Source organism: Nuphar pumila, chromosome 4, assembly GCF_984573655.1.
Source record: "Nuphar pumila chromosome 4, dmNupPumi1.hap1.1, whole genome shotgun sequence".
In the NCBI taxonomy this organism is placed as follows: domain Eukaryota; kingdom Viridiplantae; phylum Streptophyta; class Magnoliopsida; order Nymphaeales; family Nymphaeaceae; genus Nuphar; species Nuphar pumila.
Window position 1 is genome coordinate 93,482,195 of NC_143252.1, and position 19,560 is coordinate 93,501,754.

At 37.6% G+C, this 19,560-nt stretch overlaps 1 protein-coding gene across 1 annotated transcript in view; it reads right to left on the reverse strand.

The window, feature by feature from the left end:
* DCL2 (dicer-like 2) overlaps positions 1 to 19,560 on the reverse strand; it is a 232,028-nt gene that overhangs the window by 165,679 nt on the left and 46,789 nt on the right. Inside the window, exons 14-18 of the mRNA XM_090005046.1 lie at positions 13,895 to 14,113; positions 13,434 to 13,659; positions 4,393 to 4,698; positions 3,826 to 4,286; positions 3,622 to 3,725 (exon numbers count right to left, since the gene is read on the reverse strand). Coding sequence (XP_089861172.1) covers positions 3,622 to 3,725; positions 3,826 to 4,286; positions 4,393 to 4,698; positions 13,434 to 13,659; positions 13,895 to 14,113 — 1,316 coding nt within the window. The remainder of the gene's footprint in view (positions 1 to 3,621; positions 3,726 to 3,825; positions 4,287 to 4,392; positions 4,699 to 13,433; positions 13,660 to 13,894; positions 14,114 to 19,560) is intronic.

A 19,560-nucleotide genomic window follows, 5' to 3' on the forward strand; every position in this document is an offset into this window, starting at 1 on the left:
CATGAATCTTCGTTGATCTGACCATTCGTCAGCAGACTCTTCATTCGAGTTCCTTACCATCCTTGAAGTAAACAAGGAATACCAATGATTAGAAATTTCAGGAAGCTCGAAATAAGCCAAAAAACACAAGTACTATTCATGTTTAACATGACTAGTTTATGAAAAACCAGCAATGTTGGTACATAAGCAGAATGTGTCAAGCCACTTAGCTTAACAATACAAAATACTCACAGCGCGATGCGGATTCTTAATGGTCAAGAATCCTTGCTTCCCATATCTTTGACAAAAAGTTGTAACACAACAAAATTTAAAAGTTATAAACCTTTCCGAAAAACAAACAAGAGGCTAAAAAGAAATCTCTTTATTTCAGAGATGGATTATGAAATCAGCGGAAGACTATTCCTTTGTTAATTTCAAAAAGGCAAGCTAACAACTTTGGGCGCGTTAGCTAAAAGAACCAAAGCGCACAACCCATCCTACTTGCAAACACTTGGAAAAACCACTTTCATTTAAGAAGTTCTCCAAATAGTATAAAATTAGGATATCCCAAGGAAAATTTGTTACAAAACCCCAAACATCCAGGACGCGAGCTAAGAGTAAGAAAAAGAAAGTCTTGGAACCATCTTGCCATCACGTCATCGCCTGTGGTGTACCTAATTATCACCTGTACACATAGAATGGGTTAGTTTCGCGAAAAACTAGTAGGTGCACAAGAGAGACTACAGGAAACTGAATTATGTACATTTAATTCAGTAGGTTACGCAGTTTAAAGCAGATATGCAGTTAAACAGGTAAGCAATGCAAGCAGGTAAATAGTGCAAATGCGTAAGTAGTACAAGCGAGTAAGTAGTGCAAGCGAATAAGTAGTGCAAGTGAGTCAGTAGTGCAAGAAAGTCTCACGACCCAACAACCAGTGTGAACAGATTTTATGTTTCGAAATTACTGGCCTGCGGGTACGCACAGGCAAAACATAGAAACAACTGAGACTAGTTCGAGCATCTGTTATTCTATGTATTTTGAATAACCTGAATAGCTAGTTGAGTCCGCTCCTAAGGGTACGGCTTTAGCCGAGAGAGGATTCCCCAAAGGCTGATAAGCAGTGCCACGAATGCATCAAACTTCTGCAGAAGTGTTGAGCTAACTATTGTAACTCCTTTCCCCTAACTCCAATGACTGAGGAGGTCGTATCATTGCCCATAGGGTGGTTGTTAACAACATGTCCATTAGAGTTTTGTACCGCTCTGTCCTCTCCCTTAACAGACAATAAGAAGCAAATGGGTGTGTTAGAGGTTGTTTAACTAACGACTCATTCTATGTTGTGGTCTTTAAAACACTCGAGCATCTTGCCTGTGAAGGCGAATGTGAGGTCATTTTATGTGATTATAGCATTGTGCATTTAGCACTATTCGAGGTCGCACGACCGTCTCATCTGATCATCGCAGTACTAGACGTGTAGTACACGACTATAAGTACTCTAGGATGAAGGGGGTATAGCTCCTCAATAGAAGCCTGAACAGAAGTGTTTCACAAAGATGTAATGTTTATCAACTTTACTTTTGATATTCTTTATCTTTTGAAACAGCCAGTACCTTATGCCAACATTATGCATGCGATTTTCTAGAATCTCATCCGCTATCGGGGTATCTACATGCCTCGCGTGACTCGATACCGGCCTCGATAGACGGGATACAGGTTTCTCAACAGAACCCCTGCTAAGAAGTTTGCTCGAACCCCAACTCGTTTGCAGGATTGCGTACTCGAAGAGTCATAATCCTTGCGAGGCATCCCTCTCCTTAGATGAGGATGTAACGCTAGCTCCGAACTCAACTCTCGTCGCAAGAGAGAGAGAGAGAGAGTGGTGAATGCCCATTGCATCCTCCATGTGGATGCCTTTAAGGCATACGCAAAGAGCGAAAACATGTGCGTCATCTGCAATAGCAAAGCAGTAACAACACATATGCAAAAGCAAGAGCCTAGGCGCAAAGCGCAACGACAAAGTAAAGACGGTAAGCAGAAGTGCAACGGAAAACCTCGGCGCAATGCGCAACGACAAGTAAGGACTAATACAAGGTAAAATGCAAGGATCGCGAAACCGTGTCCTTGAGTTAAGTGCATACTTGTATAAATATATATATATATATATATATATTTAATAGTCATTTTTAGTTTAATTAAATTTAATTCAATTATCCAAGTCTTTCGTGCAATCTTTCCCTACCTCGGAGAGTTGCAAACTTGCTGGCGTCTGCGTATGTACACGATTGACGGCTCGGGTCGCGGTGCGCTAGCGGGATCCGTCGTAGCTGTAAATATGTGATATTAACATGCAGCCAAGACAAAAGCAAAAATAAGGAGAAGACTCAATTTCTCCAATGCATAGGGCTTGGGTAGGGCCAAGCGACGCTTGCCGCCAAAAGAACAGGTGCAGGGGCCATCGGCCCCCGCTGGTTATTTTAAAAAAAGCAGGAGCCTTCTGCCCCTGCTAGAAATTTAAAAAAAGAAAAGAAAAGAAGGAGGCCATCGACCCCTGCTGGAAAGGTACAAAGGGCAGGGGCTGATGGCCCCTACTGGAAAAGGAAAAGGGGCAAGGGCCTTCGGCCCCTGCAAGAATAGCAAAAAAAAGGGTAGGGGCCGATGGCCCCTGCAAGGAAAATGAGCAAAGAGAGAGTGACGCAGGGGCCAATAGCCCTCCTACAACTTTTGGGAGAGGAGGCAGGGGGCCGATTTGCTTAGCAGGGAAACGAGATTGGGAACAAAGGCCCTGTCGGTTTCTTAGAGAAACAGGAGGCAAAGAGGGGTCTCGACCCTCCCTGGTAGAGACCAAAGGGCAGGCAGGGGCCCCAAAACCCCCTGTCGGAACCCTCCTCACAGGCGGCAGGGGTTTTACCCCTGTCGACCTGTCGGCAACAGCTGAGGCTAAAACCCCGGTCGCACGGCCATTCCCCGTCGTAAACAACGGACGGGAAGGGGCTTTTGCCCCAGCTGTCGATGACAGGGAGTAGAAGAGAAAAGAGGGAGAAGAGGCGGCGAAAAGGAAAAGAAAAGGGGAGAAAGGCATACCTGGTGGTCGTCGGAGGGAAGTTCGCCAGAAGGAAGGGGGTCGCCGATGAAGCTCTGGTCGGTCGACGATCGAAAAGGAGGTCGCAGGTGGCGGCGGGCTGACAATGGTCTCTGACGAATCGAGGAAGACGAGAGAGTCGGTGAGGGAGAGAGAGTCGAGTGAGCGAGAGAGTAAGGGAGAAGAGACGAGAGAGTAAAGAGGGGAAAGGCGGTGAGGGGGGTTTTGTAACCCTCCTCCCGCCTGCCTCGCTGTCTTTAATGACAGCGAGAGGCAGTGGTCCGGGTCGGATCAGGATCCGGCCCGAATCAATACAAATTTTTTTTTTGAGTTGTTACACATATCTATGTGGAACTGTTTAGACAAAATAATAGCCATCAAATTGGACATGAAGAAACCAATGGAAGCCATTTCATCATCATGATACAACAAACAACGAGCACATGTATGATATAGGCCATAATATTCAAAATGACTTCCAACTTCCTGAAATAATCATTGGAATTTGTAAGGCAACAAGAAAAATGAGCAAAGTTTATTGCAAATTCATAAAAGGATGAAACCATTCTCCGCTTGAGGTCTGCGCATCTGAAGCAAGTTCTGTGTCAAGAAAAGGCGTCTCCCCCTAAGTAAAGGCTCCCTATCAAATTGCAGAATGATTCCGTACCTGTTGAAATAAAACAGGCAAGTAGTCACATATTCAATATATCCCAACACCAAAAAATTAATACAATATTTTCATATGGTAAGACATGGATAGAGCTTACTTGGTTCTAAAATATTCCTTATAAGTACATTTTGATCCTGATTTGCCCGTCTTCATCACAGAGTTGCTATTCATCTCCCTCAGAATACCATTAATGCAATATATTTTTCTATTATGTGGTGTATATACCAAAGATTTTTTAACTGCAGAATCAGATAAGAGACCATCAAACATATGCAGATACCCTGCAGCAGCAGTCGAGCCACCGTGACTGATGAAATTTGACTTTTCACCATGATCAGAAAAATATTTTGCTGAATCAAAAGAGGCAGATCTAATACAATCCCAATCAATGATACGAGAGCTTCCGTCTAAAGAAGACAACGGAAGCACCAAATAATTAGTACACAGCTTATGCATTTTGACCTGGTGCAATGCATCTAGCCTCTCTTTTAATTTATCCAAGTCCTGGTCAATCAAAAGTTTGAGAATAGTGACTTGGAAACTTCTAGCCATCACAACCTAGAAACAACAAGCACAAAAATCAATAGAAAATAAAGGAAAATATCCATTGAAGAGATATATATTAGTACAGACTAAAACTGTAGAAAGAAGCATTGCAATTTACCTGTTCAGCATCAAGCTGAATGCTAGCCACGTACTTCATGCTCACACTCACAGAACCCCTTTTTAATTCCAACTGCAGTTCAGTAGTAGAAAAATCTGGCCCTAGACTGTATTTTACAGCAAGAATGATGGCTTGAAATGGCACATAGTAGTTGAAGTTTCTATTGAAAGACAAACAATAGCAATGATATTGGCCATTCCCAGCATAAGATGGCCAGTGCCCTACCAATTCATTCGGGAAAAATATAGGATGCAATTCATCAATTGACTTAAACACTGCAAAGTATGCCAGAAGGTCAAGAACCATCTAAAATTGAAATAGCGATAAAAACATTCATACAGAAAGCATGAAAGAAAACATTAAACAAGAAAATTGAGCAAATGTTTGTTAATGGATTATGCTGCCCACTCGCACCACCCAACCACCACCTCCATCTCTCACTTTTGTAATAAGCGAAAAGAGCAGAAAAATTAATCCAAACTGATTTTCAAGAAGTTTGAATTGAACATAGCACATAATTGAGTACACCTCTTTCTTCCTATTATAAAGGCCACATATAACAGAGGAGATGCAGCAATGCCTTCAAATTATAAGGTTGGAAATCATAGCCAAATCTAAAAGGAATGTAAATGTGGAATAGTCAAGAAATGAGAAAACATGCAATGAGGAAATAGCTCATGCCACGCCATATTCCAAGACACACACACTGTATGACATACAACTAGATTTTAAGCAAAATGCCATTACAGCTGAAAAGAGTTACAAAAGAATGCAACAGGAATGAGTAACAATCATAGAAATACAACAAATCTGACTTCTCAGAAAACACAATAGTAATTCCACCAAGGACAACATGCTCTAGAGTTAGCAACCCTCTTTCATCAGAGCATTTGTGCAAAATGCTATACTTGCTCATCTGTGAGTATGTACATAACTTCAGCCTCTGTGAATAAAACCATACAATTTTCAAAATGTTTATTCCCCTTCCAACAAAATTTATCATTAACAAAATCTCACTGCCTCTAGCAATACGCTTTGAGGCTACTTTCTCTTACAACAGCTTCCTCACGAAATGACTGAGATGCAGGGCACACATCTTCCCTAGAACAGGCATACACTTCTTATATGGCCTATCCAAATATATTTTGTTCTCGCAAGTAAATTCAAATTTTAATAGTGGTTGTCTTTTTGCCTTGAGGTTACTGTAGCTCATAACACGTTGCATCATTAAGAATAGTGAACTGAGTACATGAGGACCTTTTTCTTTGAAGTATCCATCTTGATTTCTAAAGGACTTTTACATCCTTTACTTACAAGTCTATTTCAAATACTCTTAATGTATTTTCAGCCTATGTTTATCAACATCAAAGAGTACTCAGACATCCAACCACAAGGTTACCCTTGTTGAAAATTGCTTTACTGTCATGAAAAGGGAGAAATCATCCACCAAGCATAAGGAGATCCAATTTCTGTTCTTTAAAGGCAAGACTTTTCTACTGGTTCAACTTTGGATTCTCTGAATGTTCTGCATTTTTAATATTTTTTGTTTTTTCAAGTATTGTACGATGTTTTCATCATCAGCTTAGTTTGTGCACTCGTGCTCCTAAGCATAACATAGCATCACTGATTTGTTTGTGATGCTTGTGCTTTTCCTTGACAATATTGTGTGAATGATATGTTTGCAATTAGTTCCAAATATTTTCTATTAGAGCAAAATGCTAAGTAATACTATAACAGGAAGGACCCAATTTAGGACCACAAATCATTATACCACAATAAAGAAAAAATTTATATGTATATATACATACATATATATAGAGAGAGAGAGAGAAAGAGAGATTTTGTACAGTCGACTGCACATACTATCTAGTACAAAACTATGTTCTTTACATTGATCTAACCCTACAAATATGATCTACATTTTTGTTTAGTAGAAAATAGGTTTTGTGTAATACCCGTAAATTTTCAGTTAAATAGACTTAAAATTTACATCCTTAGGTTGTTACAAGGATATTTTATTGTTTTAATTGTTTATTTGTACTTGACTTGCTGATATCCTATTTGGATCTTCAATGTTGGATCACTAATACCCGGTTCAGAACTTGGATATTCCATTCGGATCTTAGAGATCGGATCACGAACATTTTAATTGGATAATCAATAAAGGATTTTAGGCAAATGGATTCGGATCTCTTGTAGGGATTTATAAATAGATTGGATCCAGGATCCATATCAATCAGGATCCATATATACACATATATATATATATATATATATACATATATATATATATATTATAAAAAAGAAATAATAATAATAATGTTATTATAAAATAAACATTAACTATACACGGAGATCCACAATTGGATCCATTTAGCAGATCCACATCACTTGATAGACACGAATCCAACATGCAGTTGGATCTCGGGTCTCGGATCCGGACCCGTCCCGCAACCTACGAAGTGAAAAAAATTTATTTTTTTTTGCTTAAAGGCAACCGATACGGGTTGCCCGATAAAAACTGGCTGTTAGGGTTCTGAACGAACCCTAACACACATAATCTCTATGGGGGGGAATAGGGTGAGCCGGAGCGTAGCCGTCGGAGGAGAGCTCCTCTATTCTCGGGCTTTCTCCTACAAAGGAGGACCCCGAGTCTGTCTCTCTCACTCTCCTCTGCCTCTCATCTCTCTCTCTGTCTTCTCCTACCCTCTTTGTTGCATCTCCAACGAGCCCTGAGCGAGCCCTCCCCGACAGCTGACAACGACTGTCCCCATCGGCGACCCGCGGACAAGCACCACTGTCGACCGACGTTCCCCTATCTGGTAGCCTTGCCGGCGACCTCCCAGCAGCGTAAGCCTCCTCCTCTCGCCGGTTAAGGTAGGATCTCTGTAACTTTTCCTATATCTATACCTGTGCTCGGGTGTGTGCACGTGAGGGACCAAAAAAAAAATCCCCAAATAGGGGAGGGGTGTTCAGCATTCTGAAAAAAAGGGGTTCTGTTAACCCTAATCCGAGAACCCCAAATCTACGATTTGGGGGTTTCGGATGTGTAGGGTTCTCTGTGATTTGGCATATGTGTCGGTTCCAAGTATGAAATGTGTTGCTGTCAAACTCGTATCGAATTTTTTTTGGGATTTTCGATTTGAAGGAAGGGCTTGGATTTTGGATAACAGGAAACCAACGGCTCATAGCGGCCGAAATCCCAAATCCGCAAGTTGGCAATTTTGGCAACTGTGAAATTCGAGTGTGTGGATGTTGGAAAATCTAAAATCCCAAATCTGCTATTAGGGGATTTCAGATTTTCCCAGCCAGCAGGATCTGCTTTCTGTTACAAACTGGAAAAAAAATGAATGACAACTTTTGTTATGTTGTTGATGTAACATTTGAGATCTCTTGTATTATCTAGTTTATTTTGCTCAGTAATGATGTTAGATAATTATTGACACCATATGTTAAATTTTATTGTTGTACGACTGAATGAGTGGTCCTTCGAAATGTTGGAATTTTCTTTATTCATCTTTGTAACATAGGGGTTTGAGAGGGTCTGAATTTTTGGGTATACTATTGGACTGATAATATGAAATATGCAACTGCTGTAAACTAAAACTTAGTAGAAATGTTCATTTTCTGTTTTGGTGATGATGCTGACCGATAATTTGAAATATACAATTATTGTAAACTGAAACTTAGTAGAAAAGTTCATTTTCATTTTTAAATACGGATGCCTGACATATTGAAATCTAAAGTCCAGCTAACTTAGACTTAGTATTTAGCAGCATTCTCACCTGCAATTCACATAAGTTGCATGTGCCATGACCTGCGGGTTAATGGGAAACAAGATGCATATTTTCCTTTACCATTGGGTTAAGACACTACCCATGAAATCTGCAGTATAGTAGGAATAACTTAGTAATAGCAGATTTGAGACAATGGCAGTTAGCATTTTTATAAAATTGTATAATGCCTTTTTGTGATGCATTAAGATGATTCATTATCCCTGCTAAGATCCGTTTTAAATCAAATTGAATGAATCATAATAGTGATGGGTGAACACGGATAAGGCAAAGAACCTTGTACATAAGGTTTCACAATAGTCCTTGGGTTAAGAATGTTAATGTGTAATATAAACTTTAAATCTTCTGCCTAACTGGTTTAAAGGTACCGGGGCATCGGTGCTTGACTGGTTTAAAGGTACCAGAGCACTCTAAGTGGGTTTGTGCAATCAATATGAAAAAAATTGGGATGTGTATGCCTTGGTAAAATGACTAAGGTTGGGGACTTACTACTATGATAGTAGGAGATAGTTTGGAGAAATGCCCTTGTACTTTGGGTAATTTAAATAAATGAAAAGATTAACCCACTCAGATTTGGGCTTACCTTGGAGAGGGTAGGTGGTACAAAACTCTGGGGACATGTGTTTAACTGTTTCGAGCTAAAGTGACTTGTTGGTCCCCAGTCCTCAGAGTTGGGGGACCCGGACTACCAAATATGTCATAGGTAGTAGCTTCATGTTCTTCTGCAGAAGTTAGAGATGCATCCTGTTTTGGTTTGGCCTTTGGGAGTTTTTCTCGGTCACCGACCGCTCCCTTATGATTTACAGTTTTGGTTACGACGTTCGGGTTAATAAAACACTCATGAATAATAAACCTCTGAATGTTCTCTTCCGTTACGGGTGATTCGGCCCACGTGTACCCGCGAGATAAGATAATATAAACACTATTTAGAACAGTTAGGTATCACAGTGAGTGGAGTTATTAGAGAGACATTTTCATATTCTTTTAGCATATTTTATATTTTGAGCTTGTGATGAGATGCAATCCTGAAATGTGAGATATTTGAATCATGTTGATGTGTAGCTAAATGTTATCCATGCTAATGTTGTGGTTGTTGGTTAAATGATTTACATATTACTGTTGTTGTATAGTTTCTTTAATTGATCATGTATATACTGAAAATCACACACGACACCCACTTTACATACTTGACACATGATATACCTGCAAGAAAAATTACAGTAATTCCTACTTAGACAGTTGTAGTCAAAATCCTATAAATTTATCATTTTTCAAGTGAATAACAGAATTATGGGCGACTGCGGGATAAGGCTTCGACTTTAGATTTACTGTTCCCGGGATCGTTTGGGTTCATTGTAATTTATTTGCTATGTCATTTAAGACTCTGATGTCATTACTCATTGATAGTGAAATGACATAAACGTGTTGCCTTGCTCTCCATTGTAATGTTCCGAAATGTTTAACCCTATAATATTACTTGTTTTCGCTATTATTAAAAAAAAGATCTTCATAAATTTGGGTTAAAATTTCGTAGTGTAACAGTTATGGTATCAGAGTCTGAAAACAATAAATCAAAGATCACGGTCGTGCCACACCCTGCAAGCGCTCTGTGAGTATAATCTATTTTGTTTTGTTATTGGTCATGTTACTTGTTCTTTTTATTGTGATGCTCATATTAGCATATAGGTAAATTCACGTCTACAATTGATTAATTTTTTACCTATTAGGTGAATGATACATTACGCCTACAAATGATTAGCTTCTAGGTTGTTGACTTATCACACCTACAAATTATTAGTATCGACCTACTAGGTGAATGATGTATCACGCCTACACAGTGTCATTGTAGATGATTGGATTATGATTATCTGAATGTATCTAGCATACTTGCATAGCATGATTGATGTGTGTATCATGGATAGACTAAATTTTTTTGTAGATATAGGGGTTAGCTTCACTCAACCCTGGTTGATTGTGGGTGAGGCATAGGGACCTTGTGCTGGTACTCAAGAGAGGGATTGGGCTATGGTGAGGTTAAATTGGCCATGAGTCATGTTTTACCATTTGGGATTATTGAGTCTATACATGCTTTCATCTTGTGCATTTAGACATATAGAGACCCTTTCATATGCATTTGGAAGGAGGTTATGCCCATTTTCTTACTTTATAGATGATTGCGGAAGATTTATATTGATCTATTTCATGAAAAGTTGCAGTGAGTTGTTTGATATTTTAAAACAATTCTATGCATTAGTTGAAACATAGTTTTCAACTTGAATGAAAACTCTACTTCATATTTAGAGGGATAATGCACTAGTGCACAACTACAATAGTTCCTAATTGAAAAAGATATAGTTCATTAAAAAACTTGCTTGTACACTTCAAAATTTCTTGAGGCAACCCAAGCATTGTTGTTTTCTATCAATGTTCTTAGGAGTTTTGGGGTTAAAGCAGCTTATGCAATGGTTTTTTTGATTAATTGTATGCCCTCTAGCGTTCTAGCAAGTGATACCGCATTTTGCAGATTATATGGTCATGCTCCAAATAACTTTTATACAAGTATGTTTGGTAGTACTTGTTTTGTGTTTCTGCCTAGGCATAAAAGAGACAAGTCACTTAAAGCAATTAAATGTTAGTTTATTAGTTATCCCGAAAGTCAAAAAGGGTATCAATGTCATGATACAGTGTCAAAGCGGATGTGGACTTCTAGGCATGTTATATTTATTGAGTATCTCCCTTATTTTGCTTCTGAAACTAAGGAGAAAATTAATGAGCCAAACACCTCATTACGAGCTCCTTTTTCTTCTGAAGGAAAAGATACCTAGTTGAGTGAGGAGTACAAGCAACTTTAAACATTACCCTGGAGTCCAATAGATTTTAATAGTGTACACTTTTTTTATAGACACGTGTTTAATACAATGACTCCACTAGCACAAGCTGAATTCTACCTGTGTTGATAATGGACAGGCACCACAAGAGATATCAATACCGCAAGGTGTAGTTCTCGCCCTTCTTTTCCTCCCTTTCTCTTTGTTTCATATTACTCTTTTCTACACAACATCAAGTCTTTCTTACTCTAATTCATTCTTATGTTGAGCCTTGTATCTATCATGAAGCTATTTTTCAACTCGAGTGAGCAAACTATGGGAGAAGATATGGTTGTATGCTTGGGGCTTGACTAAGCTACCTACAGGATAGAAGGAAATTGGATGCAAGTGGTATACAAGATGAAAGGTGAGCTAATGGGAAGATTGAGCATTATAAGGTGAGACTTGTGGCTAAGGGTTATTTTCAATAGTTCGACATTAATTACGCAAATATATTTGGCCTAGTAAGTCACATGATCACCACTCGTATAATACTTGCAGTTGTCGTCATTACATACTGGGATATGTGGCAGATGGATGTGAAGAATACACTTCTTAATGGAGATTTCAAGGAAAAAGTATAAATACAGATGCCCCCTAGTGTGTTAGATTCAGAAGGCAAAGCGTGATTACTTTGGAGAGCATTATATGGTATCAATCAGACACCTAAAGCTTAGTATGAGAAATTCACATCTATGAAACATTTTAGATTCACATAAAGTTATCGTGATCCAGCCTGGGTTTTCTCCTTCTCATTGCAAGGACAATGTTTGATCTTGTTATATCTTGATGATATAATCATTATGGGTGTTGACACTCACTTGAAAGCAAGTTTGAAGCAGAATCTTGGATAGTTGTTTGAGAAGGACTTAGGGGAATCACATTATTTATTAGGGCTTGAAGTTATGTGATTTAGGAGTGGGTATTTGTTGTCACAGTACAAATATGCGGCAAACTTGTTGACTTGAACTAGATTGGTTGGAGATGGCAAACAAATGGACACAACATATTGAAGCAAATGCCAAGTTTAAATCGACTGATGGAGAGCCTGTGAGTGATCCTACTATATATCAAAGAACCTTATTCACCTAACTTCTTTTACGGCTTAATATCACATAAGTTATGCACTTAGTTTGTGAGTCCACCATGTACAATTCATCTTGCAACTGTATTGCAAATTAATTTGTTATGTTCGAAAGACTATGCACTAAGTGTTGTTATTTTCGCCCACCTATTCATTTGAGCTTAGAACATGTTGCACTTCTAATTTTGGATGATGAAATTGGAATCATCATTCGGCTACAAGCTTGTGTTTTCCTCAAGGACTAACAAGAAGCAATAGAGGATTGTTTTGCCTACTAAAGAGATAGAGTCTAAAGCTATGGCATAGACTACAACTGAGATTGTTTGGCTATGCTGGCTTCTTAGAAACATGGGTGTCATATTATCGTCCCATATTGCCTTGGATTGTGATAATCAAAGTGTCATCTATATAGTTAAGAATCTGGAGTTTTTTTAGTGTACCAAACATATTGAGATAAATTGTCCTATATGCACCAAGAGCATCTCAATGGCATAATTTCCTTGCCATATGTTTGTTCAGTAAATCATATTACTGATGTATTCACCAATGCACAATCAATCATTCAGTTTCACAGTTTCATTTCTAAAATTGTGATGGTCCCTATTACACTATTTCAAATTAGAGGGAGTGTGAAAATAATAGGTTGGTTGTACTTAGGGACACAATCAGTATGTCTCTATTTGTTATGTATAGTATTATAAATATGTATGATTAGACTCTAGTCATTCTTTATACATATTAGGGGCATTTTGGTACTTTTTTCTTTTTACTATGTAAACCCAATGAAGAGGTTCAACTCCTTCATATTCATTATGTTAGTCGCAATAAGACATTGTGAGAATTGGCACTCCACATAGATTGTGTGGTTGAATGCGCCCGTTTTAGATTTCCTTGGAGAGAAATGCCACACTCAGGCCGTCAAAGAAACATGCAGATCATATAAAATGGCACAATTTAAAAAAAAACAAAGATAGTTCAAAGTACATAATGGAAAATGAATGTGGCCTTTTCCATCTTCAAATCAATTCAACCAATAACATGCCACCAAGAGTGTAGGTGTACAGGTACTTGAGCATTCATGAAATCCTCCTTCCTAAAGTTCTACCTTTGGACATGCGATAACAATTATTATCACCATTTTGAGATCATGTCAGTAAACATGCCAAACATATGTATTAGAATCCTTCAGCACTACCCATCAAGAGAAAGTCATCTATGTTTTAAATTTCTATTGTCATGAAAAATAATATTTGATTGAAATCACGAGAAGAAAATACCATTTTTGTGGGCATCACAATCATTATCATCATCATCATCAGCCGTGTCATCTGATTCTAGCAATAAATAATCAGTTAGAGCACCAAGAGAATGCAACTTCTTGCATGCCTCAAGGCATACAATCTGCTTCAATAGATGACCTGGACCTTCCACACTAACTGTTTGTATAGGACAATTTTTTGGAAGGTGCAAAACACAAAATCTTTCCTTTAAAATCTCAAACTTGGGCTGTGGCTTGAAGTACCTAGAATACATCCATAGAATAGTTAAGCAAAATATACAAGCCCAAAATTTTTAAATTATAATCACATCATTAAAGCATGTAGGCACAATATATAAGCCAAAAACTTCAAACTATAATCACATGTTATTAAAGCATGTATGATTGCATATTGAACTTCCTTGACTCAGTATCCCATAATAAAAAATAAAACAAACAAAATACAAATGTTAGAAGGGGTAAGTTCATGGCATCTAACCCATCAGAAGGCAATTTAGAGCAGTAAAAGTAGATTAAGCTGACACTTGAGTTCAAAGTAACAACAGCTCCAGTAGCTTCGACACAATAAAATTCCCCTTCAGTTAAATGATTTGTATACGGAGAACAAGGAAGTGATTTTTGCCGAATTGACTCCTTCCGCATCATACCACCACTTGCAAGGTAGTATTTCACCATTGACAACTCCTCAGGGTTATCACTGGAAAGACAAGGCAACAGAAATAGGTTCTTTTTTTATTCAAATCTGTATGTAGACAAGCATATATTATTGCACTGCTAAACAATACCATCAAATCATAAGATAACACCCACATACCTACTCACAGCCATGAACTCCCGATTGACACCATAAAATGATCATCACTAAACAGAAACCGAATAATTTAAGAAGGAATAGTCACTCACCTATGCGCAAGGATTAGCTGGCAGTATGTGCAAGCATATAAATTGCAGGAACTTGTTTACAATGGATTCAACCCATTACAACCAAGCTATGTATCACAAAAGACTTGAAAAACTTCACAAGATAAATGAAGATAACATACCAATCAAGCTAAAGATACAATCCAAGACTCACCTCTAGCCAGCACCACAATTTCATGTCAAAAAATGACACTTGAACATGATTAATCGATCTTACTGATTAACCACATAAAAAGTGTTATTAATTATCATCTAACCTAACATAGCACATACACATAACATTATTATTCTACCTCTGAATCTCCAGCAACCATGATATGCATAAAATCTTTAACATAAGCATGCAAAAAGTATAAAAAAATTGTGCTGAAAATGCATGATACGGTATAGGTGTGAATCCAATAATATCAGCCAACAATAATTGAGACATGCTTGTGACCGTTACCTAGATAAATACAGAAAATATGTCCAAGTGATGAAAAAAACAAATAACATTCAGTAACGTTCAATATGGTCTTAGGAAAATAATACAAGTAAATCAAATCCCATCCACTCTACTCATTCACTATGAACCTTATCTATGGATGGACACGAGCCTAAATTGTTACAGAACCGTGCATACATATAATTGTCATCAGATTTAGGAGCGTCATATGGAATGGATATGTGGACTTTCTTTACACATCTGGCCGAATTAATGAGTTTATTTGCTACCTTTTTCTTAAGAAATTGGAGTGCCATCAATATTTTAAACTAAAATCTTCAATATTCATTTGATTATGCGGTAGTAGCATGTATAGATCTATTAAATATTTTAGAGGAATGTCATCGAAAGAATCCGTGCACTTTCAGGATCAAGAGACAAAATATTTACTACTAATTTATTTATTTTTTCACATTGTCTATAGGTTTATTCTTTCAAAAATTTCAAATCATGTATCACAGATCTCATGGAAAGATTTCACTTGATTCGTCCATCATGGCTATGCTAGATAGGAATAGTGCAAGGTTAAGGGAACTCTGAATTGAAGGTCAAAAGCCTAAATATCCAGAATATGGTACTGTGAAAATATCTTCAAGAATATCAAGTTCAAAGATGACTCGAATAACTCACAAGATTCACAAAGAGAATAAGTGCACAAAGGCACAAGGAAACACTCACAAAAGAGCACAAATGCACAAAGGCATAAAAAAGTAATATTTTATTGAGAGAGACAGAGCACTGCAAAGCATGGCAATACAATGGGGAAACACCCCTTATTTATAGGCTACAAGGGACCCAAGGAGGGGCTCCCATATAGACGTTGGAGCCCCTCTAATGATCATATTTATGACCATTGGAGGGGTCCAACATCTATATGGTGGACCCCTCCAAACAATAAAAAAGAAAAGAAAAACATATTCAAGTAAATATGTGTGATATATGTGAAAAGATAGTTTTACCCCTGGAGGGTATTACAAAGAAATATATATATAATATATGTATCTCTCTCTCTCTCTCTCTCTCTCTCTATATATATATATATATATATATATATATATATATATATATATATATATATATATATATATATGAGATACAATTTAACACCCCCCTCCCTCAAACTTACGATGTAATGACCGAAAGTTAGCTAAGGAGAAAATTGAATCTAGGAGAACAGAGTGCCTTAGTAAAAAAGTCATCCAATTGATATTCTGATGTTACATAAAGTAGATCTATAACTTTCTTCAGATATTCTTCTCTAACATAGTGGCAATCCATCTCGATATGCTTCCTGCGTTCATGTAAAGTGTGATTTTTGGCAATATAGATTGCACTCTTGTTATCACAGCAAAACTTTGTGTGCCCTTCTGTTAAATTGTAATTCATAAGACAATGTATTTTCTATATATATTTTATATATATAAAAGAAGTTACATATACATATATATGTACATGTATCCATCTACTTATATATATATATATATATATATATATATATATTATTTCTTTCTTGTATTAATTGTAGCGGTATTTTAGTTATTTCTACATTTTACGCATATTCATGTTTTTTAATATGATTGTAATTCTTCTTTTTTAATTTTTCTTATTTTTGTATTTTTTCATTTTTATTTTTGTTCTTTTTTTATGTAATATTTCTATACACAGTCAGTAGCTGACTGTGTATAATGTACAACAGTCAGTCACTGACTGTTGTACACAGTTTGAAATTAGAGACATTCAGCTGATTCCCAACCGCTCTAATAAGAGTCGTTGGCAATAGCCCAACGACTCTTTAAGAGTTGGTAAGCCTTATAAATAAGGGTTATGTGAGCCCATTGTAAAGTGTAATACAGAGAGGAGTTTTGTCTCCTCATATTTATTAAAACTGCACTTCTTTTCCTATGTGGTGTAAAGCATTTGAATGATATTTTATGCTATCATTTGAGGTATCAAGTTATTTGAAAACTTGATTGTTTGCAAAGACTTTTACATGGTATCAAAGCTGTTGGGAATTATTGAAGAAGAAAGGTAATTGTTGTAGAAGATTGTGTGCCTCGAAAGGCATGCACCTACCTTTCTCTTGATCCTCGACTTGGAGACTCCTTGCAATATATATCGAAAGAATCATACCACATCAAGTAAGCTCTAAAGACTCGCTTGTGGTAAGATCCTCTTCACTTTATATTTTTTTTCTTCTCAAAATGATGGAAAAAGACTCACTTCTCTCTTGGGTTTAAACTCAATGACTCAAATTATCATGTTTGGGTCGGTAATATGGAAGCCCATATCAAGGGTAAAGGGCTTTGGGAATATGTCCAAGACTCAATACCAGAATCGGAATCAATGATTACCTTGGTAGAAACAGGAGAAATAAAGATTCTTGAAGGTAAAGAGAGAATCAAAGCGCTTGAAGACTACCGTAAGAAACATGAGGAATGGGAGATGAGAAATTTTAAAATTTTATCATGGATCTTCTCATCCATTGAAACAAGAATCAATGCCAACATTATCAAATTCAAAAAGGCCTCTCAAGCATGGCATTATCTTTAAAAAATGTACACTTCAAGAGACTTGTCCCACAAGTACTATCTTCAAAAAAGGGCCTTGACCGTCCAACAAGGCGAAATGACTATTAGAGAGTATTTCGTGGAGTTATCCTCTATTTGGGATGAGTTTGTCATGCTTGAGCCGAAATGGAGTGGTGAAGTCATTGAACTTAGGCATAAAAAATTAGAAGATAATCATTTTTTCAACTTTTTAAATGGGCTTAGACCCGAATTTGAACAAATATGATCCTCTCTTCTATCCGCCTTTACTTTCCCTTCTCTTGAGGATGTAATTACTAAATTAAGTGGAGAAGAGACTCGTATGGGTATAAGCAAAAATAACTCAAGTGTTCTTGCAACACCTTTCAACCAAGAAGAAGGTGAAGGTATTTATATCGTTTCAAGACCGGGAAACAATTTGAGAACCTACAAACCTCCCCACTTCAAAAATCAAACTCAAGGAGCAAAGGAAATAGTAGGCAAGGCGGAAAAGGAGATTATAGAAAAGTTGTGTGCCACTTTTGTAAGGAATCGGGGCACATCAAACCGGTTTGTCCAAAATGGAAGAAGTTACTTGCCATGGCTACCACATTCCAACCCCAAAAGAAAGAAAGTTCATCTTCTTACAATAGAGCTCTTTCTTTGCATCAAATTGCGTAAGCACTTCAACCGCTTCTCAAGGGTGCAATTTCTGGAGCCGCCATGTCAACTTTCTCTCCTCCCAGTAAGACTTCTTGGCTTTTAGATTTGGGTGCCTTCTTTCACATGTCTCCAAGTATTTGTTCATTTTCCGAATATTCAAAAAATTCCTCTCCATCATTTGTTTCAACCGTAGATGAAACTTCTCTTGAAATCAAAGGAATTGAAATTTTTGAAAAACAAGGTTTTTTTATCCCAAAAATTAGATTTATACTAAAATTAAACTTAAATTTGCTTTCGGTCTCTCAACTCTCGGACCATGGATGTAATATAAAATTTTTATCTGTTAAATGTTGGATACAAGAGTGCCAGTTCGGGAGGTTGATTAGGGAAGGCTCTAGGAAGGGAGATCTATACTCCATCATTTGTTTCAACCGTAGATGAAACTTCTCTTGAAATCAAAGGAATTGAAAATTTTGAAAAACATGGTTTTTTTATCCCAAAAATTAGATTTATACCAAAATTAAACTTAAATTTGCTTTCGGTCTCTCAACTCTCGGACCGTGGATGTAATATAAAATTTTTATCTGTTAAATGTTGGATACAGGAGTGCCAGTTCGGGAGGTTGATTAGGGAAGGCTCTAGGAAGGGAGATCTATACTATGTCGTCTTCCTTCAAATTTCAAAAACCCCTTTTTGTAATGTTGCCCAACATAAAGATATTAATGTATGGCATAAAAAGCTTAGACATCCCAATATTGTTAAAATTTCTTATTTACATTTTGTTAAACATAGTGATTTCACTTGTAATGATTGTACTCTTGGAAAGATGAGAAGTTTATCTTTTAATCAAAGATCTATGTTTACAACAAGACCATTTAAAATTGTCCATTCGGACGTATGGGGACTGACACCTGTTTTATCAAAAGAAGGATTTTCGTATTATATGATTTTTGTTGACGATTACACTAGATATTGTTGGATATGTTTTCTTAAGCACAAACATGAGGTTTTTACGACATTCAAAACATATCATATGATGATCAAAACCCAATTTAATGGTGACTTGAAAATTCTTAGAACGGACTCTAGAGGAGAATACCTATCAAATGAATTCAAAAGATATCTTGAGAGTTATGGTATTCTCTATCAAAAATCTTGTCCGAAAACACCTCAACAAAATGGATTAGCCGAAAGAAAACATAGACATATCATTGAAACTACTTAAACCCTTCGCAGGGTGGGCAAGGGTTTCTTATTCGAAAAACCCCCGCTTTCCCCCTTCCTGCTCTCTTCCCCCTCCTGCTACCTTCCTCTCCGACAACCTCGTCGGGCAGCCGACGTCGCCCGACGCCCCTTCTCCCCAGTGCACTCGCCGGCGACCCTTGCTGAAGAACCCACGACGCTGTCCTCCTCTCTCGTCTTCTCCATTCTCGTCGGGCACCCGACCCCGGTCGACACAAGCGTCTGGCAACCCTTCCCGGCGAGCACCTCCCGCTCCCGTCTCTCCCTCTCTCCTGCTCGTCGTGTGCCGGCTACCCCAGTCCTGCACCG